The sequence below is a fragment of the Panthera pardus genome, unplaced genomic scaffold, assembly GCF_024362965.1.
Source record: "Panthera pardus isolate Hobbes unplaced genomic scaffold, ASM2436296v1 HiC_scaffold_6, whole genome shotgun sequence".
NCBI classification, from domain to species: Eukaryota; Metazoa; Chordata; class Mammalia; order Carnivora; family Felidae; genus Panthera; species Panthera pardus.
In genome coordinates this window covers 72,856,700-72,884,302 of record NW_026526991.1, presented here as the reverse complement: position 1 = coordinate 72,884,302, position 27,603 = coordinate 72,856,700, and the positions used below count along the sequence as shown (strand labels likewise).

The 27,603-nt window shown below is 38.3% G+C and overlaps 1 protein-coding gene across 1 annotated transcript in view; it reads left to right on the top strand.

Moving 5' to 3' along the window:
• The first annotated feature begins 1,875 nt into the window (after nt 1-1,875).
• The window catches only part of PDZRN4 (PDZ domain containing ring finger 4), a 363,370-nt gene continuing 337,642 nt past the window's right edge, over nt 1,876-27,603 (top strand). The window contains exons 1-3 of the mRNA XM_053895899.1: nt 1,876-2,677; nt 4,979-5,065; nt 6,922-7,029. Coding sequence (XP_053751874.1) covers nt 2,027-2,677; nt 4,979-5,065; nt 6,922-7,029 — 846 coding nt within the window. The 5' untranslated portion in view covers nt 1,876-2,026. The remainder of the gene's footprint in view (nt 2,678-4,978; nt 5,066-6,921; nt 7,030-27,603) is intronic.

Below are 27,603 nucleotides of genomic sequence, written 5' to 3'. Positions count from 1 at the left end.
AATTACTCATACCATACTCTGCTCATGTTCCTTACTTTTGCTACAAGAGTTGCATGGGTGGACCAAGGACATCATATAACTATTGCTTTATTTTAGTCTTTTCAAGTAACTGCAAGTGTCATTTTCCTAATACCTCAATAAAATATTTTTGGATTCCATCTTTTTACCCTCTGTAAAAAGTTCTCACTGCCATTATGTTTATTGTGAAACAATCAATGTCAAGGCCTAGCTATAAAATCATAGCTAAAAGTCATAGCTTTTACAATAACTAAAAAAAAAAAAAAAAAAAAAAAGATGAAACCGATTCCTCCTGCCCAGAATTATTTAAACAAATTCTGCAACATTCTGCTTTACATGGTCTCTACAATTTACCAAAATATGTTTACGGTGTTAATGTTAAATTATTTCTTTTTTCTTCAGGAATTTATTGTTTGCTTATTTACCTGGGAAAAGATTGGCCACAAGGGAGGTGGAAATTTGGAGCATTGTGGCAAATGCTATTATATCTGTATGTATAAAATGTGAAACACAGCCTCTTATTTTCTAAACACGTTTAAAAGCCTATCAAATATCTGGCAAGCCACTCCAGGATCCCCACTCATTATTGAACTGCTCTAATAAAATCTCATCTTTCAACCAGAAAGAAGGCTCAGAAGGTTCTCAGTAGCCTGTACAATTAGCCTTTTTGCTAATTCTTCAGTGAGCGCCAAGGATTTAAAGCACAAAACCTGGAGCCTTTTTCATGTGTTTCAATGGATGCCTTTGGTGCAATACAAAAGTACACAGCTTTCAGGAAACAACACTCAGCTGGCAGTGAGGAATCATCAATGATTAATTTAGAAAGCCCATCCCTAGCATGTGGAAGTAGCTTCAGGATAATGGCAATAAGTGGTGTGTATCCAGGGGATGGGGTTGCTTTGCAGACCTAAGGTTCAGAAGGTGGTGAAAGAAGGTGAGTAAGGAGGGCTTGGGGGATCCCCTTACTGTACGTTTTTAGGAGGGCCTGGCATGCTACATACTTTGATCTTTTGCTGCCTAGATAGTTTTGATCTAAACTGTGTACTCAGGATAAATAAGATATGATTTGTTATTTCACGGCTTTCCTTCATAATCCTTTCCTTTAATTCTCCTTTCCAGGTGCCCAGATGATCACATTCCCATTCCCACTGGTCAAATACCTGTGGAATTAGAAGATGGATGGCGTGGTGATTGAATCTGGAGTCAGGCTGCTTAGTAACAGAATCCTGGCCTCCTCACACGGTAGGAGGCCTTGAATGGCCCTGCAAGTTCTAGGAGGGAGGTGTCTTAGGGCGAGCACCTGGCCTTTTCCCCATCTTGGCTGTCAGTCATCATCCCGCCTCGCTACACTCACCTTATTTCTGGATCCTGATTTGAGAAGCCTGGCTCTTGTAGACACCTCAGAGTGACTTCCTAAGGTCGCAGCCACTTATCTGGTGATTTTGTAGTTGGCTGATATGAAAGAACAGAAGTGCATGTATTTCAAACACATTTATTGAAGATCCACTGGATGCGGGGCGATGAGAATTCCGCGGAAAACCGACGGACAAAAATCCCGCTCCCCCGAGAGTTCACATTCTGGTGGAATTAAAAGTTGCTTCGCAACATCTGCGCTGTGCTCATTATCAGCTCTGCCTGAGGACTGCTTGAAGTTCACTGTTCAGGCAAAGGAAACACAGCTTTCCCAAGGGCCATTGTAAGCTGGCCTCAGCTCTCTGCGGACAAAATTTGAAAGAATATAAATTGCAGAGCCGCGAACGAGGCGGGGGTGGGGGTCACTGAGGTGGCGTCTATTAGCGTCAATACGGCGGAGTCAGGGGACCCTGCCAGAGCCTGAAAACTTCAAGCCAAACAAACTCAGGGATCACAACCCCCCACCCTTCTCCTCTTGCCCTCCGACTAGCCGTGGCCCCTGCCGCGGGAAAGCCGTCCCAGGGGTAGGCCGGAGGAGACCGGGGGCTTGGAGAAAGTGGACTCCGATTCGTTCCCCCTTCTCCCCCTCCCGATCATGGGCTTTGCCCTGGAGCGCTTCGCCGAAGCGGTGGACCCGGATTTCGAGTGCAAGCTGTGCGGCCAGGTGCTGGAGGAGCCCCTGTGCACGCCGTGCGGACACGTCTTCTGCGCCAGCTGCCTGCTGCCCTGGGTGGCGCGGCGGCGCCGGTGCCCGCTGCAGTGCCAGCCCCTGGCGCCGGGCAAGCTGTGCCGGGTGCTGCCTCTGCGCAGCCTCATCCACAAGCTGCGCATCCAGTGCGACTACCGCGCCCGCGGTTGCGGCCGCTCGGTCCCGCTGCACGAGCTGGCGGCGCACGTGGAGCGCTGCGACTTCAGCCCTGCCCGCCGCCGCCGGCGGGGCTGCGCCTCGGGGCCCGGCGGCCGCGGCGGCGGGGACGTGCCCGCGCGGGGGGGCTGCGCCACGGCGCCTGGGCCCGGCCGGGGCGGGGGCGCGCGCGGGGGGCCGCCGGGCGTCCGCGGCGGCAGCGGGCGGGGGCCCCGGCCGCGAGTCCTCGCCTGGAGGCGGCGCGAGAAGGCGCTGCTGGCGCAGCTCTGGGCGCTGCAGGGCGAGGTGCAGCTCTCGGCCCGCAGGTACCAGGAGAAGTTCGCCCAGTACATGGCTCACGTCCGCAACTTCGCCAGAGACCTGGGCGGCGGCCACGGCCCGGTAAGCGCAGAGGGGTCGGGCACCTGGGGCACGGTTGGGGTGGAAAGAGGACCGCTTCTTTCTGGTACTTGGGGATTCCTTTAGAAGGTGACATCCGTCCTTACCATGCAGTGGGAAGCATCCACCAGCCCTGACCCTACTCCACTGTCAGCACCTTTCGGATGGGTTTGTGTTGCATTTGAGAAAGATTTCTCCCTTCCACTTCTATTAGGATTGGAACGAGTTAAACAGCTCTCAGTTCCAACTTTTCGATGGAGGAGGAATTAGGAAAACTCATTTTGCCACCCCGACCCCTCGCTCCCTATCTTTCACTTTCCTGCCCTATCCTCTCTGCTATTTGGGGGGCGGGGGGGCACCTCTGGCTTGTTCCTAAAGCCAATCAGAAAAGGAAAGCCAGGAAATGAGGACTTCTCCGACCCTGCCTCCCCTCTCCCGCTGCCCCAGCATCCCTGCGGCCTTGTCAGTCGCACACCTTTAGCTCTGAATGACTTAGTTTCCCTGCCAAACTGCTCGCATCGCTTCTACTCAGTGCAGGGACTATCAGGGATGTGAGAAACCAAGAAAACCTCGAGTTGGGAGAGGGAGCAATGGGATTTCTTAGACCTGCAGAGTTTTCATTAGCCCGACCTTCCCTAAAGAATCCTTCCTTTCCTAAGTATTTCATCATTGGTGGAGTGTGTGTGTGTGTGTGTGTGTGTGTGTGGCTTGGGGGACCAAATCTGAGAGCAGCCACATCCATCTGCGGTCATACTAGCCCTGTGAGCCCGTGGGCAGCGGCTGTTTCCCTTCTTTGTCGAAGCTGCTGGCCCCGAACCGTGCTGGTGGACTGCCCGCTTTCAGACTGAATAAACAAGCCTGTTTGCAGCACCCCGTGTGAAGAGGCTTGTTTATAAAGCTGTTACTTCTCTTCTGGAGGACTTCTGCACAGTGTTTGACATTGTTGGTCGCTGCCATGGTGAGCAGGGATTTAGCAGGACTTGCACTCCATTCAAGGAGCTGTTTCCATTCTTCACTGTCCCAGGGAGGAGCAATACGGGATGACTCCCATTTGGGACCGCGTTGCACCGCCTCCAATCCAGGCATGGAGTGGAGAAGCTTCTGCCCTTGAACCTAGAAAAGATAACTGAAGTGTGAGCGGCTAAAATGTTGCTGCTCTGACAAAGGGAAGCACACTGCTTCTTAAGAGACTGGATGCTATCCCTGATTCTTTCTGTATCCTATTTATATCTAGGTAAATTTACAGAGTGAGAAGATCCAGAGAGAGGCCCAGGAATGGGCTGTGTTACCAGGCCATGTTTCAAGGTTGTAGGGAAGCAATGGCCGATGGAACAACAGCTAGAATCATATGACAGAAAAGTCCAAGCAACAAGTCGAGCTGTGATTCTGAGAAGTGAGGAAAAACTGCCCATGATTTGCAGACTATCAGAAGGCTTCTCTAGGAGCCTCAGAGATGTTTTCCCACTGCCAGTAGGGGCTGCTGTGTGCACTCCCTGGGAACCGCTCCTGGGACTAGGTGATGATGGTGCTTATGGAATTTTACCATTCGGAAGTAATTACCAAATATGTAATTTCGCAGGACAGTTAATAATACCCATAGCTATGAATAAACCTTACCTAATCTGGCACTATCTCACCTTGTATTTAAATTGGTCTGTATTAATGAACAGGTTGTAGATAGAATTCCTATTCGTTTTACTATTATTTGGCTGCCAGGAAAAGAAATACATACTGTTTTACCTAATACAAATTCTCTCTTTTTAAAGTTCTGCAGGAGTTATGCAAAACCAAGTAAGAGTGCTATTTAAAATTAGGATTACTGTAATTAGATCCTGCATTACAGTAACAATCCAAATATCGCTATTGAAAGAATTTTATCAATAGCTCACTACTACTTAAATCCCTCAAGACTTTCCAATGTGAGATTTTTACATGAAATAATTCTGAGGTTCTTTATTATACGCTAACAAAATGAGGATACTTGTAGGGTCACCAGAAATCTGTTTTAAATTACAATGAAGTCAGAATTAGATGCTGCATTTGGATAAAAGATAGATTGATGTGTGAAAAGACAAAGTCTTCAGACATTTTTGAAAATAGCGACTTTTCTCACAAGCACGTTTCTTTTAAATACATAGTTTCAAAGTACATTTAGGAAGAAATGTCCCAAATTCAACCATCCTTAATTTTAAGATTTTCTTCTTCTCAAATGTTCACTTATTTACATTTTTTTCAAAAGGCTTGCTGTAGCATTTATTTAATTATTTATTTATTTACCTAGTTATTTTATCCCTTTTCTTCTAGGATGAAGAACATAAACCACTCACCATTGTGTTAGAAAGAGAAAATGACACGTTGGGGTTCAATATTATAGGAGGTCGACCAAATCAGGTAACCTACCTTGTTAATGCATAACTCGCTCTTTGATTATAAAATAATAGAAGACAGCTTTCACTTGTGGATTTTGAATGAGGAAAACAAGTGATTTAATCTTTAAAATCATTGTGATCAAATATCAGATTCCTTAATGCAAATATTCCAGTACATAATTACATTTTTTGAGAGTACAAAACAAACCAAAAAACCCAACAACTAACAAACTTGTCCCTCTTTGCTACTTTTAATAAAACCACAGTAGGTTTCTCATTTTATTTACATTGTATAGCCCCATTGGTAAACTTCTTAAGCCTATTTCATAATAATGTGTATAGGCAATTTATATTTGAAAATACTAGGCAACTGGATAGCCTGATTATACCTTCTATTTATTAAGTCAATTTGCTCAATTTTCACATGCTAACACAGACCAGGCAGTTTATTATGCATGTTGAATGAATAAACAGTTAAAATAAGTTGAAATAAGGGATCATTGTTTTCATAGGTATATAAGCAATACCATGCTAAAGAAAGATGGTTGATGAGAGATATTTTTGGCTCCCCAGATTCAAATCCTTTATTTAATTGAATGAATAATATTTTCTACATTGATGCCAATTGTTTTCAAAGTACATGACTTACAAACTTAAACCAGACACTGTAGATGCAGAGTCCTTTTATATCCTCCAAATACATCAACTCAATTTTCACTGTAACTAGAAAAAGGTGGTGAACTTTAAAAAGATGCATGTTCTTTAATTTTCTTAATAAAATGCCATGAAATTTTTGCATCTTGCATTACAGATGTTGTCTAAGGAAACTATCTTTTAGTTGTTGGCCATATGCTATGTTTAGGTCAGGATGGCAATGACATTTTTTTTTCTTATTGTTTAGTATTTCAAAAACCTAGTAACAAATGACTGCTGTGCTTCTGTTTCTAGAACAGTCCCCATTTATTATGAAAAGAAGTCTTTCATCATAGCATTTTTGTTTTCTTTGCCCCTAAGGAATATTTTTTATAAAATGCAAGTTAGGTGTTTGAGATTTAAATGACATTGACCTTTTTTAAGAGGCTCTTCAAATTCATGTTAAGGAAGGCTAAGTAAGGAGAAATAATTTTATTTAACCTGCCATGAAGTAAATTGACATTTAAAATGATTATTACAGTATGTCAGGCATCTTACCTAGATAAGTTCTGCAATATAATTGTTTTTCCGTGACTGGCTAAAATGTCCTGTTTGTATTACACTGGTTATATGGTTGAGATTTAACTAATCATTAGGCTCATTGCACCTGGAAATGTGTAACGATTAGCCTTGAATGGGTTCCCTTGCAGTTAGAGTTGATCTTTTGGGATTTTACACTTGAGCAAGCTCCTAGTCTGCCCTGTGAATAGATACAGTGCGAGCTGTATTTCCAAATCTGTCACATCATGAGGCTAAATTATATTTTCAAAGCTGTGACCACATCTCAAACCAGTTATACAGTGAGACTGGATATGCTTTTTGTTTTCCTGTAGCCCTTTTTAATTGCTATATCTGTCTAGAAGTAAGATGTTTTATAAATAATACTTAGGAGCCAGTCAATATCACCTTGTACATACCCTTTCCTCATGGCTTTTTATGTATACCCAAAAACATGAAGTAAATGGATAATCTTGTCAGAGATGCTGGGCTCATTCATTAAAGCTGCCATCTTGATTAATGACTATTTGGTATTAAGTAAGTTAAAATTCAGTGCCAAATCCCCAGCTAAGGGAGAGAGTTGAATGTTTAGTGAGGATTGGCAATGTTACATTTACTAAATTGACTTTATCCAACTTAAGGTTGTATTGGTATCTTTCTCACTGCTAACAGTTATATTTTTTATAGAATAATAAGGAAGAAACATCAAAGGAAGGCATTTACGTTTCAAAAATTTTGGAAAATGGACCTGCCGACAGAGCAGATGGCCTGGAGATTCATGACAAAATCATTGAGGTAAGACAATAATAAAATACCAATAAGAGACATGGAAGAAATATTTAGACGTTTTAAATTTCCAAACTTACTGTTTTACCTTGATGTGGTACTTATTAGAGTATACATCTATCTAGAGTTTATATCTTATCTATATCAATTGTTAGATATTGAGATAAAAGAATAAATCACTTGAAGTTTCCAAATGTGTTAATGCGTGTCTCTGCTTTAATAAGTTGCTGTTCCTGTGAACTGTGAAGAAAGTTGTGTGATTATTAAGAGATTAATTTTGTATGACCTTTCAAAAAATGATAAATCTCTACTCAAGAACATTTTTGATGAGGAAATATTAACTGTCTTTGAGCTTGTGATTAGTATGTTACAGGGAGAGTTTGGAATTGTTTATACAATACCTTTTACCATTTCTTAGTTTCACATAGTTATCTTGTTCATGTATTTTTCAATGGGGACATTTTTTTTTTTCCTGTTGCAAAAACCTGGTGGGAACTCTTTACTCTCTCAAATGTGTGTTGTAGCGCTATTGTAATATTTGGGGTTGAGAAAGTAAATTATAGAAGTTAGTAAAATTTGGGCTGGGATAGTGGAATTTTAGGTCCTTGCCATTTACCACCAAAGTGCTTTTGAAGTTTTAACTGATTGAGATAGTAGTATTTGGTATTACCCAAAATGGTTAGCTTACCTTTTATCAGTGGAATCATTTCCAAGGTATTAGTAAAGGCATACATAGAAATTTGGAAGGTTTATTTAACTCCACTACTTTGGAAATATTCTGTTTATTCTAGGTTATATCATCACTAGTGCTGTCTTTCTGAATGTCTATATAAACTCTCTGGATGGAGTTGGTTCTTTTTCTCTATTAAACTTTGGATAAACTTTTAGATATTCACTCATCCTTGGTGCATTAAAAAGATTGAATTTTGAGTAATTTGACTTTGGATAAGAGTAAAGAATGAAGAAGATCCAATAATTTTTCTGTGTCAGGAAAGAACTCACAACATCTAGAAATGAGCTGGCTAGGTATTTTGGGGAAGAGAAAGGCGATGTCTTTGGCTGAAAAGCTGGGTTTTATCTGAAGAGGTCTTTTGTATTAAAATTCTCGTCTTCCAGTTTTGTAGCCAAGATAGTACAGACCTGCTTTCACTGATGGCTGTCCAGTTTGTCTTGAAAATTTGCCTAGTGGAAATATTTACATGCTGCGATTTGTAACGTTAGAAACTTTTTATTTCTACTCAGGTTTGTGCAATATGATTTAAAGGGCAACATAATTTAAACAACAAAAAAATTGCCCTTGTTACTTTCTGCCTTATCTATAAAGCATTTTGATTTTTCCAATTAGATGGAAATGAATGCCTGTTTGATACTCTTAGAAGGGCTAATGGAGCTGAATACATATATTCAATTAGCACACATACTCACATATATACACAGCAGAAACGTAATGGGGTTTTAAAAAACATTTTTTTCCAGCTAGGTAACAATGTTAGGTGTGCTTCATTAATGTTGCATTAAAAAGGAGAAGAATTTCTTTTTTAAATTGTGATATAGCACTTCTGTTAAAAATACATTTGTTTAAACATGAAGAAGTAATTTTATAAAAACTGTGGTTGATAAATCAAGTGCATGTAGATATCTAATACTGCTAATGTATCTCAAAATAAGCTTATTCAAATCATATAAAGAGCAAAGAGATCAACCATGTTAATCTAAATTATAATTTATAACCAGCTGCAGTATTATTATTTCACCTTGATAAGCTTAAAATTTGCCTCAATGACAGAAATTTATCAGTGCCTCTTTTATGCCAGGGTACATTGTAATAGTCTTATTTTTGTTATAGTTCTATAATTGATTCATATGAACACATTGACAGTTAAAAAATGAGTTGGATGATATACATATATTTGGAATATTGTCTATTAAATAGTGTGAAATATTTTAAAAGGAATACTATTGGAAATATATCTCATATTTAGTTTTTTAATGATGCCATTGGCTTTTAAAGTGAATAGATATTTGTGACTTTATTTTGTGTGTGTGTATACACACACACAAGTAGCACGCTTGATCTTTTACACATATATGTGTAAAAGATCTTATAACAATTAAATTTAGACACATTTGATTCCTGTCAATTATTTTAGCTCATCTTCCGTTATGGTATCAGTCAAGTTTACACATTTTATAGTAACAGGAAACTAATATGAAATATAGGATTAATTTAAAGAGTACAGAGACAGAAAACATTTTAAAATCGAGTAATTTATTTTCCATTTTTTGTGCTCAGTGATTTATGTATTGAACTAATCTGATGCAATGGTTTTTTTCAGTTTTTGAATTTGAAATGGTTATGCTGGTTGATACCTGGTGCAACAAATAAATTTGTTAGCAGTAGAATACACAGTAGTTCAGATATGAAACTACTCATATGAGCTAACTTCCACAATCACATGACTAAATGTTTTGAATTTAGTGATGTGACTGAAATAAATAGAAACCGTTAGATTTTTTTTTTTTTTTACTTACAGTCATGATATACTAAAAATGTTTTGTCTAGCTAATTGGTTAAAGCACACATTACAATATGTTTATGTACTCTTACAAAATAACAAAAAATTTCTTAAAATTGTTTATTTGGAGGAAAAAGTAGATATGTTAAAGGTCTGGTTGTATTGATGCATAAAGAGATTTTAGAAATTCTAATAAAAATATTAGGTATAACAATTTACCAAAGTTTCTCAAAAGCCAACAACTCTAAAAGTATTATTTTTAAATATTCTCCATTCCACTGAAGCTGATCAAATTCAAGGATCATAAAAGAAAAAAAAAATAGTCATAAAGTAAATCCATGTCACAGCTTTCACATAGTGCAAGGAAAATTCTTTTGGACTCAGTCTCCTTGAACAATTATGTTTAGTAGTTTCTAGATGTTTACACATCCGTATTTGTTAAAATATGTATGGTGTAGATTCAAAATAGAAATCTGTTGTGATGTTGGAGTTACAGTATTGGGTGTCAGAGTATCCCCGGAGACTGAAAAGGAAGACCTTGTTAAAGGCATTTTGAAACATGGCGGAAGTTCACATAGACCAGGAATTCACCAGAGGATACTTCCAATAAAAGCATCATTTGCATGCTGTTTTACACCCTTTCGAGACTCAAAGGAGCCACAGAAAACTCTTGATACTATCAGAGGCTTGGGCACAATTCTGTAAGAGGACAGTACCGTTACCATGATTATCATCATGTTAGGATGCCTGCAGGGTGTGTGGGAGTTGAGAATCAAAGTTCACTGCTGCTGTCAGCAATTATTCCTCTGTTATTATTTCTGTGTCACTGATAGCAGGCAGTACAACCTTAACCCCAGAGTGGGAAAGTGAATAGAAGGGTGGAGGGTCATTCATGGCTCTTTGTTCCCACTTTCTTCTCCCCACCCCTCCCCCCCCCAGCTCCTAGCCAATGCTGGGTGACTGGAAAGTCCACCCTTCTCTTAGCTTCTGGAGACCAGAGAGTAGGGGCGGAGTAGTCTGTGAAGTCTATGGGAAGAACAGTGTGGAGCAGAAAGAGTTTTCTGTAGTGTATAAAGTCTTCTATTTATTTAGTCTGAAATAAATAGTGAAATGCAGCACCCAAGGCATTTTCATATACTTTAGAAACAGTTCTCACATTGAACAGTGTCATTATAGCACTTTCTAGAAAGTGATGAGTGTAGTACTGGCAGAAAGAACTTTACAAATGCAATGTCTCCACAAGGACTTAACTATTCCAGACTGCCAACTCCACCGTCTTTTATTTCTGTAATGGTGTATCTTTTGCATTCTCCAGCACCGTGCTGCTAGAGTAAAAATCTTTGATGATTATTGTGTTTGTGTAAGTCTCTGCACAGTTCACTTATAGGTGCTAACACAGGAGATGTAAATGCAGATGAGAGCTAAACATTCAGGAACGCTGTTGTCTCAGACTTGCAGGGTGCTTCCTCTGTGGGTGACTGATGGCACAGTGCACCTTCCTGCCTTATAAGGCAGCCATGCTAATTTGTGTATGCTTCGGAAGCATTTACAAGTTTTGTAGGTCACTTGTAAATCTGGTGGGCAATTAGTTTTTTTTGATAAATTATTATTTAATTTGAACACATCACTGAACTCTTTCATAACATATTATCATCCCACATTTTTTAAACTGTTTTTTAATTGTTCAAATAACATTGTCTGAAAGAAGAAAGAACTGAAAGCAATCGTGTTAGTGCAGGTAAAGAATTACATTGTATGAGATTTGTAATCCTGATTGAATGCTACTTAAATTGACTGCTGTTTTACCATGATATAGTTATCATTATATAATTGTATATTTTAACATATGGTGAAAAGTACTGTGTTGCAGTGGGAAAAACATGAATCCTGGAGTCAAGGAGCTCTGGCTGGAATTCCTGTCCTGCCTCTTTAAACGTGTATGAGCTCGAGCAAGCCAGTTGTACTCAGTTTCTATGCCATTCATGGTTACCATGTATACAAATTGCCCAGCACAAGGCAGGTTCTTAGAACCCACTATTATGAGCCTGATGTGTCCCTAGCTTATGCAAGTAGTTTGTTCCACAGAACACAGAGACAGTGGGTGCAGAGATATTTTCCTTTCTTGGAGAATCCAGGGCACTGTCTCCCCAATTTTTCGTCATCCCCATTTCTGTAGACACCACGGTTTGGATGAGTAAGTGTAGGAAGTTGTAACTCATACATTTTCATATATTCGTATGGACACTCAGATACAAGAGGGGCTGTGGGGAAAACTTTGTAACTATGCACTTATAATTTAATTCAGCCGTTCAACAAGTATTAATTGCCTATATGTTCCAGGCAGCATCTCTGTACTATGGAAATAAAGAGCAATAAGAACCGTTCTCTGTCCTCAAGAAGCTTGTGGTAAGGCGGTCCCATTTGCTGCCTGTACAAGGCAAAGCAGGCCTTCATGGGAAGTTGCTCCTTCAATCATTATGACCTTAAATGGACATCACCATGTGATCTTAGCAGAATGACACTGAAACGAGGATAAGCCTTGTTTTCCTGTTCTCCCAGGAGTAGTTCAATTCATTTTAAGAAAGCACAACATAGGGTTAGTAAAGTAATAGAATCTGAGAATGTAAGACAGCATTGTAGTTTCAGGAAGGGGCATGGACTTTGAACTGGGGTCTTGGCCTTGAATTTATACTGGATTGCCTTGCAGAGATTTTCAATCTTTCTTATTCTCCATTTCTTTCCCATAACTATGAGGGTAAAAATAACTAGTAACTCATATCTTCTATCTATATAATTATAGTGTTTTGCCATTCTACTGAATTTCCATTATTAATTAAGTATTGTTTTGGGGTGACTGGCTGGCTCAGTCAATGAAGCATCCAACTCGATTTTGGCTCGGGTCATGATCTCACAGTTCTTGAAATTGAGCCTCGCATCAAGCTTTGTGCTGACAGTCCAGGCCTGCTGGGGATTCTCTCTCTCCCTCTCTCCTGCTTACACTCTCTTTCTCAAAATAAATAAACTTAAAAAAATAAGTATAGTTTTATTTTAACTTACAAGGAAAAGGCTGGAAATGTCTTTTTTACACTGTCAAGCTTTAATGTGTTAAGCACTATTTATTTTAAATTTATAGGGTATGAACTAGAGTTTGATTCTTTTTAAATGCTAAACTTCTGTGTATGGAAACAGGCCCACCACACATGACTGTGCTGTTTGCACACTGTGTATTTGCACACGGTGAAAAGAAAGTCAAAAGGTCTGTGGTTCCCATTCTCCTCATCGTTCTGCACTACAAAAAACTCATCAGAGCACCTATGACCTGATTTTCTTTACGAAGGTATAATCACATACATACAATGTTGTATTAGTTTCAGGTGTACAACATGATTCAGTATTTGTGTATATTGCAAAAATCAACCCAACAAGTCTTGTTGACATTGTCACCATACATGGTTAGTTACAAAATTTTCTTTCTCTTATGATGAGAACTTCTATTCTCTTAGCAACTTTCAAGTATATAATATAGTAGTATTATCTATAGTCACCATGCAGTTCATTACATCCCCACTTCTTATTTATTTTATAGTTGGAATTTTGTACCTTTTGACTCCTTTCAACCATTTTGCCCACCCATTACCCCCCACCTCTGGCAAACACAAATCTGTTCCCTGTATCTATGAGCTTGTTTTATTTGTTTTTGAGAATTGCACAGTATTTGTCTTGTTCTGTCTCACTCATTTCACTTGGCATAATGCCCTCAAAGTCAATCCCTATCATTGTGAATGGCAGTATTTCATTTTTCATGGATGAATAATATTCCATTGTTGGTGTGCATGTGATATATATGCAATGTCTTTATCCGTTCATCCACTGAGGGACTTGGGTTATTTCTATATCTTGGCTATTGTAAAATAATGGTGCAGTGAACTTGGAGATGCAGATATGTTTTTGAGTTAGTGTTTTCATTTTCTTCAGATAAATACCCAGAAGTGGAATTGATGGATCATATAGTAGTTCTATTTTTAATTTTTTGAGGAACCTCTGTATGGTTTTCTACAGTAGCTGCGGCAGCAATTTACATTCCCAGCAACAGTGCACAAAGTCTCCCCTTTCTCTACCATGTCGCCACCATGTGGTATCTCTTGTCTTTTTGATAATAGCCATTCTGACGGGTGTGAGGTGAGATCTCATTGTGGTTTTAATTTGCACTTCCCTGATGATGAGTGATATCGAGCATCTTTTCATGTACTTTTTGGCCATTTGTATGCCTTCTTTGGAAAATCTGAAAGGTCTAATTCAGATCTCCTGCTCATTTTTAGTCCGATTGTTTGTTTTGTTGTTGTTATTGAGTTGTAGGAGTTCTTAGCGTATTTTGGATATTAAGTCCTTACAGATGTACGATTTGCAAATATTTTCTCCCATTCCTTGGGTTGCCTTTCCATTTTGCTGATGGGTTCCTCTGCCATGCAGAAGCTTTTTGGTTTGCTGTAGTCCCACTTGCTCATTTTGCTTTTGTTGTTATTTTGCTGTCATGTCCAAAACATTATTGTCAAGACTAATGTCATGGAAATTACCACCTATGTTTTCTTCTAGGAGTATTATGGTTTCAGGTCTTATGTTCCAGCTTTTAATGCACTCTCAGTTTGCCAGGTCTCATGGGCACAAACCCCATTTGTCTTCAAAGCCAAATGTTTGCAGAGTTGTCTCTGAGTGTTAAAAATTGGAGTGTCCAGTATAGGGTGCAAACGCCTCACTCCTCAGGAAGAAGCTTTGGGTTTTGCGTTTTCTCCTGATTCTAGGTCACTGCACCAGCGTGGGAGGTAAAGATTATGGAGAGACTGTTTTTCAGCATTTCCTATTTGCTTCCATGTCATTTTCCTCTCCTTTGTTCAATGTGAAGGGGTCACTGCCAATTTTAGTTTTTTTCACAGGAAATTATTCCATATGTATCTGTAGATTCAGTGTGTCCATGAGTTCAGGATCTTTCTACATTGCCATCCTGAATCAGAACTTCCCTATAACATTAAAATAAGATCTATACTTGATGTGAAGTAAAATTTCAAAGTAGGCCATATCTCACTGACTTTTGCCCTACTTTTTCCCTCCGTCATCCTGGTCCTCTGGCATCTTCTTTCTCATGGTCTTATTTCTTTGCAGCATTTGTCTTTTGCAAAGAAAATATATTTTTGTTGTTGTTTGTTTGTTTTTTGTTTTTGTTTTGTTTTTTTAGAGAGTAAGAGTAAGTGCGCTTGTGGGAAAGAGAGAAGAGAGAGAAGGGGGGAGGGAGGGAGAGGGAGGGAGGGAGGGAGGGAGAGAGAGAGAGAGAGAGAGAGAGAGAATGAGAATATCTTAAGCAGTCTCCACACTGAGCATGGCCTGATGCCACAACTGTGGGATCATGACCTGAGCTGAAATCAAGAGTTGACTTCCAACCAACTCTGCAACCCCGGCACCCCTTGAAAGAATGACTGTAAATTCATTTATACCAATAGAAACTTGAATGATAAAAATTGGCCCCACTCAGGGTATGTGAACTTTACTTGGAAGTAATGCCTTAATGATTCTCATAATTTTTCCATTTTCACCTTAATGATTCTCATGCTTTTTCCATTTTCACCTTGAGCACAGTAGCTTCTTGAGTGAACTTTCCCTGCCCCAGTCTCTACCATTTGCAGTCAGTTTGCCTACTCCTGTCAGGATGGCCATTGTTTTACTCCTTTGTTTAAGGTCCTTGATTAATATTCTGTTGATAGTAGGATAAAATCCACATTTATTAGTGAAGCAAAATGGACTTTGAAAACCTTTACTTTTTAGTTTTTGCTTTTAGACCATCTATTGTTGTAGTCATATGAAACTCCTCCTCTTTCTTATTCCTTCTTTTGACCTGGTGTTCTTGCTCCTCTCCTACATCTTCTGTAGCTGGCAAGTTTCTGATATCCTCCCCTTCCTAAAGCCCTTCATAGTCTACCTGTGGACTTCCCTGTTACCAGTATGTTTCTATACCTCTTAGTTTCATAACATTTTTCATGTGCTCTCTATGTATTCATTCTTTCTTGTTCTCTTCTGACAAATGCATGGGTTTCTTTAAAAAGCTGTTTAGGATTTGGGGGAACCTGGGTGGCTCAGTCAGTTGAGCCTGAGTCCGACTTCGGCTCAGGTCATGAACTTATGTTAGTGGGTTCAAGCCCCACATCTGGCTTTGCATTGAAAATGTGGAGTCTGCTTCAGATTTTCTTTCTCCCTCGCTCTCTGCCCCTCCCCACACATACTCGCTGGCTCTCTCTCTCTCTCTCTCTCTCTCTCTCTCAAGAATAAGCATTAAAAAATAATAAATAAAATTTAAAAAAGTAAAAAGCAGTTTAGGATTTTATTGAACTTAATAACTCCAGCATCTTTCCTGCTCTCAGCATTGTGCCTGGAAGACTGTGGGAATTCTGTTAATTTTCTTTGAATAGTAGAAGAAATGAATGGATGGATCTTGAGCTCAAAATTTCAGGCTTTATGGTCTACATGCAAAGGTTTTTCAGATGCCAGGTGGGCAGATCCTGGAGGCTATCCCTGTTACATCCTATTCCTTCTCTTTGTGTCTGTATCATAAGGTCAATCAGAAGTTGAAAGACCTACTGTTTAGGTTTAAAAATTTCTAAGAACCAGTGATAACAGACTGAAACAATTATCTTTCTCTAGACTCTTCTATCCTATAAATAAGAAAGAACCCAAGTCTCCAACAAAATGTTTCAAATTCAGTTTATATAAATGCTTGAATTGGATCTGAGGATGTATGTTTGCCTTCACCCTAACACAGATTTTTCGTTATTGAACTTGAAGAACACAGTAAAGCTGACCGTATTCACATGCTTGCCTGCAAAGCAGATTTGCAGAAAATGGCACTGGACTAAACATGGAATTACACAAAAACATGACTAACCACAGAGGAACTGAAAAGATGAAAGATGTTTTCAATGTTTCCAAGCCTTGTAAATGGTTTGGTGAAAAGATAGAAGCTTCCTAGAGCACTGGAGAGTGGCTGGGAAGACTCTTTGAAGTTCTCATGGTGAGAGCTGCTTGGAATAATTAACAGTGACCCCAGCTGTGAGGCATTCTGTGGAAGCTTAAGGAACCACTCGCTAAGCTTGTGCTTGGAACTTTTAGAGGCAAGTTTTGAAAGGTTGTGCTTTCATAGAATACATGCTGTTAGGTTTCTAGTAGATTCTTTTTTTTTATTTTTTTAAAGACATGAATAAAAATTTCTCCATTCTTTTCTAAAATGTTGTTCTTTCCACTGCCTTGAGAAAGGATCACCACCTGGGTGGCTGTCTGTATAAGTGGCTGACTCGATTTGGGCTCAGGTCATGATCTCACTGTTGTGAGATGGAGCCCTGCGTTGGGCTCTGCATTGGGTGCGGAGCCTGCTTGAGTCTCTCTTTCCCTCCCTCTCTCCCTCTCTCCCTCTCTCCCTCTCTCCCTCTCTCCCTCTCTCCCTCTCTCCCTCTCTCCCTCTCCCCCTCTCTCCCTCTCCCCCTCTCTCCCTCTCCCCCTCTCTCCCTCTCCCCCTCTCCCCCTCCCCCTCTCCCTCTCCCCTGTCCGTGTTTGCACTCAGTCTTTTTCTAAAAAAGATAAAAAGCATCACAAAGAAGAAAAGTGCAACTGACATGTGTTGGATGGATGTGGTACCTGGTCCTTTTAATCCTGTGAATTATTGTGGCCACGTCCCACTCCAAAGGCTTTATGGATAGTATGTTTAATCTTCTTCCCTATTCTTAAGCAGTTAACAGTGTTATTAAGAAAAAGCTTATCACTCTTTTGATAATCAGCATCTCAGAGGCAATATATTGTTATCTTCAAATAAAAAAAATGACCCAAGAATAGATATCATTCAATATATGTTTAAAACAATTTTAATGTTTATTTATTTTTCAGAGGGAGGGGGAAGGACAGAGAGAGGAAGACAGAGAATCCCAAATGTGTTCCACACTGTCAGTGCAGAGCCTAATGCAGGGCTTGAACCCCTGAACCTAAGATCATGACCTGAGCCAAAAATCAAGAGCCCAAAGCTCAACCAACTGAGCCAACCATGCACCGCCCCTATGTTAAAAATATCATAAAGAATTATTTTGCTTAAAAGGTATAGGAATAAAACTTTAACTCCTAAAATTAGATGAGCACCTGGCCATGCTGCTCACTCTAGGGAAACTATTTTTTCATAATATAGACTAGGATAAAATTTAGCACCGAGTAAGCTGGAAAAATATGTAATGTTAAACTATATTTTTAAAGTATTTTTATATAAAATTAGGTAATTTGATGTTTTGCTCACATAATCCATCACAACAAAGTAAAAGACACAATAAATATACCTTATGAAATCACATGTAGAAATTACTTGCTAATAAAAATGTGTTCCTCATATCAAAAATAATCATTTTCTACTCTGTCTCTATGTGCTGTTTCTTTTTTTTAAGATTCCATATATAAGTGATACCATGCTATATTTGTCTCAGTCTATTTCACTTAGCATAATGTCTGTGAGGTTCATCCACGTTCTTGCAAATGGCAGGATTTCTTACTTTCTCATGGCTGAATAAGTATTCCATTGTATTATATGCCACATCTTCTTATCCAGTCATCTGTCGGTGGACACATAAATTGTTTCTGTATCTTAGCTATTGTGAACAATGCTGCCGTGAACATGGAGTGTAGATATCGCTTCAATATCCTGCTTTAGTCTGTTGGAGGGTGCATATATACCCAGAAGCGACATTGTTGGATCATATGGTAACTTTTTAGGAACTTCCGTGTTGTTTTCAGTGGCTACGCCAGTTAGCATTCCCACCAGCAGTACACAGGAATCCACACCAGCACTTGCTATCTTCACCTTAGGAGTACACAGCTATTCTGACACGTAGTAGGTGATATCTCACTGTGGTTTTGATTTCTCTTTTCCTGATGATTAGTGATATTGAACACATGTACCTATTGGCCATTTGGATATTTTCTTTGAAAAAAATGTCTATTTAGTCCCTGTGTCCATTTTTATGTCAGTTTGTTTGTTTGTTTATTTATTTATTGCTATTGAGTAGTCTAAGTTCTTTCTATATTTTGGATATTAATCTTTTCCATATATATGATACGTCAATATTTTCTACCATGCCATAGGTTGCCTTTCATTTTGTTGATGATTTTCTTTGTGCAGAAGCTCTTCAGTTCAATAGAATCCTACTTACTGATTTTTGCTTTTGTTTTCTTTGCTTTTGATATCAAATAAAAAAAAATCACTGCCAAGACTGATGTCAAGGAGCTTATCACCCATGTTTTCTTTCTAGGAGTTTTAGGATTCCAGGTATTACATTCAAGTCTTTGATTCATTTTAAGTTGATCTTTGTGAGTGGTTTAAGATAGAAGTCCGGTTTCACTCTCTTGAATGTGGGTGCCCAGTTTTCCCAGCATTATTTTGAAAAGACTGTCATTTTTCCATCATGCACCCCTGGGTCCTTTGTCATAAGTCAATTGATCATATGTACATGGGTTTCTCTCTGGGGTCTTCTTTTATTGATCTGTGTATCTGTTTTTATGCCAATATCATACTGTTTTATTACTATAGCTTTGTAATGTAATAGTTTGAAATCAGGAAGTGTGATGCCTCTAGATTGGTTCTTCTTTCTCAGGATTGTTTTGGCTATTCAGAGATCTTTTATGGCTCTATACAAATTTTAGAATTGATTTTTGAATTTCTGTGAAGAATGCCATTAGAATTTAGATAGGGATTGCATTCAAGCTGTACGTTTCTTTGGGTAGTATGGCCATTTTAACAATATTTATTATTCTAAGCCATAAAAACACAAATTACCTTTCCATTTGTTTATGTCTTCTTCAATTTCTTTTATCAGTGTCTTACAGTTTTCGTTGTACATATATTTCACCTGCTTTAAATTTATTCCTAAGGATTTTATAATCTTTTTATTATTTTATTATTTTTGATGCAATTATAAATAGGATTGTTTTCTTTTAATGTTTATTTATTTTTGAGAGAGAGACAGAGACAGATACAGAGCATGAGTGGAGGAGGGACAGAGAGAGAGGAAGTCACAGAATTTGAAGCAGTCTCCAGGCCCTGAGCTGTCAGCCCAGAGCCTGACATGGGGCTTGAACCCACAAACCATGAGATCATGACTTGAACCTAAGTCAGATGCTCAACCAACTGAGCCACCCAGGGACCTCAGTAGGATTGTTTTATCTTTCTGATAGTTCACTGTGTGTAGATATGAAACTTATATTTGTATAGTGATTTGAGGTGGTGGAAATTGGGAGAGGTTCATAAAAGGATACAAACTTCCATCTATAAGATGATTAAGGTATGATTAAGTGAGGTGATGGATGTGGTAAGTGAGTAGGTGATAGGACTTCTTTCACAATGTATATGTATGTGATGTCACCACAGCGTATACTTGAAATATCTTACAATTTTATTTGTGACTTATACTTCAGTAAAGCTGGAAAAAAAAGTGTCAGTTTACCACCCACACAATTTACTTGAGTAAACAAATACACAGTTGAATGACAATACGCTTTTGTTGCTGGAGGTAGAAAGACCTTTTAGTGATTATATATGCCTCAGCTAATTGAATAATCAAGACAGGCGATAGGTGTGCATTAAACAAAACAAAATAAAACCCATGATGCATGACTGGTGCAGGGGTTTCACCAAAAAGACTTCCCTGTATTATGATGGCCTTCAGCTTTAAGAATGAAAAGATACTCAAAAGGGCCTTTAAAGGAAAGATGACAGATAGATTCAAAGAGAAGTGTGGATGGAATAAGGGCTTTCCATGTTTAGGAGGAATGCCATGAGCCAAGTGGCAAGGCAGGACTGACTGTGTCTTGCCTGGCAGCCATTTTTGCTAATTATATAATGACAAATTAATAGCCAATACATATCAGGTTAAACACTGTTTAGATGCCTACAGGTATTAACTCATTGCATCCGCACAAACCTCTCGTGAGTTTGGTAATATAGGTACTAGTAGTATCCCCATTTTACTGATTAGAAAACTGAGGCACAGGGATATCTAGTAATTTGCCAATGTCGCAGAATGAGAGTTCCTGGTCTGTGCTCTTGAACATCTCCTGATACTACCTACCGTTAAGAATTACATAGGTGATTCAAGGTAGATAACATGTAAGTCAGTTGAAGTCAGATGTTGATCCTGTTAACTGAAGGCACTGTATGTTTGGCTAAGGGGTTTAATTTTTATAGTAGAAGGGAGTGAGTAGTCAGTGATCATGTCTGAGCAAGGGAATGACATAGGTAAAGCAATGATTAAAAGATTAATCAAGAAAATAGATTTCACTGGAATGTGCAAATAAATTAAAAAGTCAAGGTACTTGAGACAGGAACACTAGCGGGTGATTACCACAATTCTTCGTACATCAGGTAATGAAGGCCTGTAGCAAATAAAGTAGAAAACTGCCAGAAGGTGGTGACAACCTAGTTACTTTTCCCTTTGTCTTCACTTGCCCACAATATGTTCATCTTAAATCAAGAATGGTGCTCAGTGCTTAATTTTAAATAAATTTTTATAGGAGAGTCACAAATCACAGGTGCCTAGAGTAACGAATGATCAGAGTGAAGTCATCTATGCAGCCAACAACCACATGGAGAAACAGATCATTACAAGCACCCCAGGAGTCTCCAGTATTCTCCTGTTCCACCATTACTTCCCTCCAAGTTTTGCCTAGTTTTGAATTTTGTATAAATATAATCATGCAGTAGGTCTTCTTTAGAATATGGCTTCTTTTATGTAACATTGTGTTGGTATAACTCACTGATACTGTTGCAACTACTTGTACTTTGTTCATTCTCACAGCTGTGTGGATTTCACCTTTTGAAAGTACCACAATTTAGTTGTCACTTTTACTATCAGTGGAACTGCTAATTCTGGGTTATTACAATAACAGTCCTCTGCACATTATCGTATGCATCTTTTGGTGAACATATGCATGCATTTCTGATGCACACACACACACACACACCAGGAGTACATTTTGTACATTGCAGAATCATAGGATATGCACATGTTCAACTTTAGTAATTACTGCCAAACAGATCTGTTAAGATGGTTGCAGCAATTTACATTCTTACCAATGTAAGAATGACTCCACATACTTGCATGTTTCCAGTGACTCCACATACTTGCAAAGTATTGTGCGTTGTCTTAAATTTAAGGTGTATAGTGAAGTGGTGTATGCACAATTCCTTGATGTCTAATGAAGTTACACAACTTTGTGTTTGTTGTCCATTTCAGTATCCTTTTCTGTTCACACCATGGTGAATGCAAAGATGCTACCTTTCTCTGTATCATCAACACCTAGCATGCCGCCTGATACACAGTGGGCATTCAGTTGTTTGTTGAATGAATACATACATACAAGGCTAAAGGATAAAGAAAATCTGGCATCATATTAAAACCCTATGCTTCACATAGATGAAGTGTGTAATAAATATGTACTAAATGGATGTGAAAAGTTTCCCTAAATTTCCTTTACACATGTAGCTGTCACAAAGCAATTACACTTTTCCTGTCTTACCCAATTTTCTCTAGAGGAAACAGTAAGTAGTTTTCTGTTTCTTTTGACATTAACACACTTGATTATTTTGGCATACTCAAATTTAATGTTACTCTTGTTGTAGGGCCAGTGTCACCCGTGTACCTCCCTTCACAATGCTCTGCTATAGTGTTACAGAGATTAATAAGAGCCCTAACCAGGTACTCATGGCCTAGATACACTGTGTTACAAAGCCTTTCACCTTTCTGAATGTGTGGGTGATATTTTTTTTAGAGGCATAATTCTTTCCAACAGATAAGAGTGATCAAAGAAAAAGTCTGCTTTTCTTCTTACTGAACTTTCAGTTACAGATTTCTTTTTATAACCCAGAACTTTTTAATGCGTTATCTCCTCTTCAAGAGATATAATTTTCCTTTGGATCCAAATTAGAAGTCTAGCAATATCAGATCCTACTGATTCAGAACTAGGTCACTGAAGCGTACTAAGGCAGCCCTAAGATGAAAGTAGATTCCCAGGCTATGCATGGTAAGAAAGAATCTTAGAGCTGAAAGAATTGGTTGGCTGAAAATTCTTATGCAAGTAAACAGTTGAAAAATGATTTTCATATAAAAGTAAAAACATTCTGAATAGTCTAGCAGTATTTTACATGATTAAATATTTCATAATGTGGAATCATGAGCTATCAAATAAATTATCGGACTGTAACTAATACATAACATGTCTGATACAGAGAGAAGTCATAAAATATATTTTAACACATCTATAAATCAGGTACCAAATGGCTGTTTATATTCATCTTAATAATGAGGGCAACAATGGTTATAAAGACCAATAATGGCTCTTATATTTATGGAGTCTACTGTATGCCAAACATTCTTCTAGGAGTTATTTATAATAAATATACTACTACAATTAAAGGATGTCAGTGAATAACAACCACTTAAACTTGATAAGGTTCAGCTTCATCATAATCAACTTTATCATGTCCAGTGAGAACATATGGGTCAATTTATTTGGAGTAATAGTAACCACGAACCAACATATAATGGAGACCTATGTAGTTAATGGTTGCAACAACTCTTTAAGCCAGAAAGTCAAGTTCAAATTAATTATAGTATTAATCAAGTTTCCTACTTAATAAAAAAAAAATAAGGAAATAAGGTGATCATTATGTCTTTTCTTGCAGCATGTAGAGTTTATAATAAATTCCATTGTTAAAAGATTCTGAAATGCTTAGTGGAACAGGTTACAGGTAGTTTTGCCTTTAGCTCTGAACTTCCTGTCTTTTGTCAGTTTTAAGCTTTCTGGGTCCACTTTCTCCTTTATTCTCAGGATGTAACTGGTAAATCCTAGGATTCAAAATGTACCGGAAATGTCTAACCTGCTTAAACAAGGTCTTTAAGTGTAAGCTTTACTATAGAGACTCAAGGGAGAATTTTAAATCCCATTCCAGGAATAACTTGAAGAAGAAAGCTTTCTGCTTTGAGAGTATGATTACCAAAATTTTAATATTCCTGATGTCTTTCTGTATGCAACTTTTTCACTAAAGAAGTCTCCATCCCAGTTTATATAGTCTCCACCATTTTTTTCCCCTAAGACATTTGTACTATACATGTCAATAATATTTGTGTCATTTTAGGGATTTAGCTTTGATCTTTGTCACGTATTTAACCAGAAGCAGCTGATGGAACCTGATCTCTTAGGAAGATCACAACTTAATGTACTTGAATATCATCTTTACCATATTAAGATTAATTCTTGACATGGGGGTGGCTTTGTAATATAAAAAAAACCAAAAAGGACATATATATATATATATATATATATATATATATATATATATACACACATGTATATATATATATATATATATAATTTTTTGTTTCATAAAGTCTGAACCTCAGATCTGTAGGAAGCATGCTCTGTAGTCCTTTTTCCTCCTTGAAAAGAATTTGATAGTAATATGCTTATTCTTTATTCACTGGAGAAGAGGCCATATAGGAAAGAAAGTGAAGATGTTAATTTTTACAAATACTTTTTATTGTTCTTTATGGAGGTTATTTTTCTTTTGTTTTTTGTTTTTGTTTTAAGGATATTAGGGTGGGGGCACCTGGGTGGTTCAGTGGATTGAGCATCTGACTCTTGATTTGGGCTCAGGTCATGATCCCGGGGTTGTGGGTTCAAGCCCCACATCAGGCTCCATGCTGAGCATGTAGCCTGTTTGAGATTCTCTCCCTCTCCCTCCCTTCCTGTCTCTCTCTCTCTCTCACTCTTCCTCTCTCCACTGCCCTGATGTCCCCCTCCCCCACTCTCATTCTCTCTCTCTCTCTCCTTCTTCACCTCTCCCTCTCTCCCCCCCCCCCCCCTCTCTCTCTCTCTCAAATAAACTTAAAAAATAAAAGAATATTCAGGCAAAAAAAATATTTTCCATAAGGTTTATATGTGCAAGATAATGAATTCTTCGCCTTCATTTATTCACATTCTAGGTGTCTGGGGGAGTGTGCAGGTTAAGTTATATGAGGTTAAGAAGGTGCATACAGGGGAGCCTGGATGGCTCAGTGGGTTAAGCATCTGACTTTGGCCCAGGTCATGATCTCATGGTCCGTGGGTTCAAGACCCGCTTCGGGCTCTCTGGTGACAGTTCAGAGCCTGGAGCCTGCTTGGGATTCTGTGTTTCCCTCTCTCTCTGCCCCTCCCCTGTTCATGCTCTGTCACTCTCTGTCTCAAAAATAAATGAACATTAAAAAAAATTTAAGAAGGTGCATACATCTTGTGAATTTCTCTAAGTATGAGCATGTATATTTGTGTGTGTGTGTGTGTGTGTGTGTGTGTGTGTGTGTTTCCTCTCTTTGCCAAGTCTGAAAGTAATGTGTCAACATGTTGATATAAGGATCATTTTTCTTTAATATATGAAATTTATTGTCAAATTGGTTTCCATACAACACCCAGTGCTCATCCCAAAAGGTGCCCTCCTCAATACCCATCACCCACCCTCCCCTCCCTCCCACCCCCCATCAACCCTCAGTTTGTTCTTAGTTTTTAAGAGTCTCTTATGCTTTAGCTCTCTCCCAATCTAACCTCATTTTTTTATAAGGATAATTTTATCCTTATTTTGGAAAGAGCTCCTGGGATACAAATGAGTGGCTAGAGTTCATGAACCATAAAGAGTGGTTTATTTTTAATGGAAATGAACTAAAAAATAAAAATCAACATTTACTCTACTAGGCTTCTAAAGATTCATTTGGGTACAGAAGAAATCTTAAAATTAGATATCACTTTATCAACGAGCACAATATTACTAGTAAATTTTCTATTGAAGTATTTAGGAAACGATATGAGTATTGTACACAGTATTGTATATTTTAGAAGGGAAGTGTTAAAATATACTTAAAACTTTACAACATTCTTAAAAATTCAATGAAAGCATCATACTTGCTATCTATTTCTCATTTCCAGCAACTGGTGGATGTTTTTATAATATAAAAATATAAGAAATGTTTTAAATGATTTTATTTGTGTACAGATGTTATCAAATGAAACTATTGTATAAAAATTGTCATTTAAAGTTGTTTTTTTCTTTTGAGAGATTATTCTTGGAAATTCTGAAAGCCAAGGATAGAGGTGAACTTGCACAGTGCTCAGAATGTAAGCTGTGGCTTACCTTGTTCTTTGTGTAGTTCCTGGTATTGATTGGTGCGTATGGATTTTGCCGGAGGTTTAAAGTCCCAGGATTGCTTAAATCGTTTCTAAGGCTTCTAATGCTTTTTTCAAAAGGAACTAAAGTCCAAAAATAGTTAACTCATTTTCATTCCAAAATGTTCAAACAGATTTCTATTTATTTATAGCTCTTTTTTCTGGGTCAAGCACTATTCAGATATAATCTCTAAAACATTGTTAGTTTTATAGATAAATTACGTCTACATATTGTATGGGAATCTGTCCAGGAATACAAATAATTCATACACTTAAAAAGATCAAAATCTAATATCTTGTTCCCTCAGCAAAAACATGTAATTGGAGATATTACGTCGTCGTTATTAGTCCCAGCTGCCAGAGTTATCATGCCAGGGCACTTTGCAATTGTCAGGGGGCACCTGGTGGTTCAGTTGGTTGAACACTTTGGCTCAGGTCCTGATGTCACAGTTTGTGAGTTCAAGTCCTGCTTCAGACTTGCTGCTATCAGCGTGGAACCCTCTCTGGATCCTCTGTCCCCACTTTGTGACCCTCCCCTGCTCAAACTCTGTCTTCCTCAAAAACAAACATAAAGAAAAAAAAAAGGAGAGAATTGTCAAGTATCCCTTTTCTCCTTGAGGGGGGGAAAAAAAACATAGAGTGTGGAAGGATTCCTGGATTCCAGATTAGGATTTTAGTCTTCAGAGCCAACCAGGTCCTGGGATCTTTCTTAGAAGATAATTTCAGATTCCATTGTGTAGGAGAAAATCTGCTATAAAATATAGGGGAAAGTTCTTCTCTCTTTTGTTTTGGCCTATTTCTATTTCTTTTTCTTACAAACCCTTTTGGATAGCTCTGTTTTTTCTAGTCTTGCCTACATTGTTGAATAACTTTTCTCAAAGGTGCTAATGTAATACTATTAGCATGAGAAGTGCTAATCACTTAAACAGAAAGATATAATCTTAATCAGAAAACCATTATCCTGGAACTGCAACCCTAACAAAATTAAGAGAGATGCAGGAGGACGGCCACCTGTAGACACTCTGTGCTGATTTGATAATTGGTGGCGTAGGCAGCAGGCACAAAGGCCTGGATGTGCAAAAATACAGTTGAATTCAGTGAGCTGTCTGAAGATCAATTTAGGCAGAGTAAAAGCCACTTATGTCAGCCCAAATCAAAATAAAAACCTAGTTTCAGGGTTATAGTTTTTAATAAGATCAGAAACCCGTAACAATGACATTAGATATTCATTTACTTTGAGATGTTTTTCTGTCAGGTTTTTCTTTAAAAAAATTTTTTTAATGTTTAATTATTTATGAGACAGAGCAAACAGGGGAGGGGCAGAGAGAGAGGGACAGAGGATCTGAAGTGGGCTCTGTGATGACAGCAGTGAGACTGAAGGGACTCAAACTCATGAACCGTGAGATCATCATCTGAGCCAAAGTCAGACACTTAACCCACTAAGCCACTCAGGTGCCCCAAGGTTTCTCTTTTTATTGGTACTTTTATATACCAGGTTCCTTCATATATGACTCCTAAATTACATATATGTGTTTAAGCTAAAGAAACTTGATTTGTATTTTTTTCTATTTTCTGGCATATTACTGCACTCTAGACTAGAATAAACCTTTAACTGGGCACTGTGCCAGTCAGCCTAATGGTGAGAGAAGCCCAATCTGGTGTTAATTCAGTCTTGCTTTATACTAGTACATGTTCCAAAATCTTTGTGGGCTATAACTAGATTATACAGTTGTTATGGAACATAAACTCCCGTAGAGATTTTTAAGCATGTGTTTTGCCCAGACTAAAATATTGTTATCATATAGACATT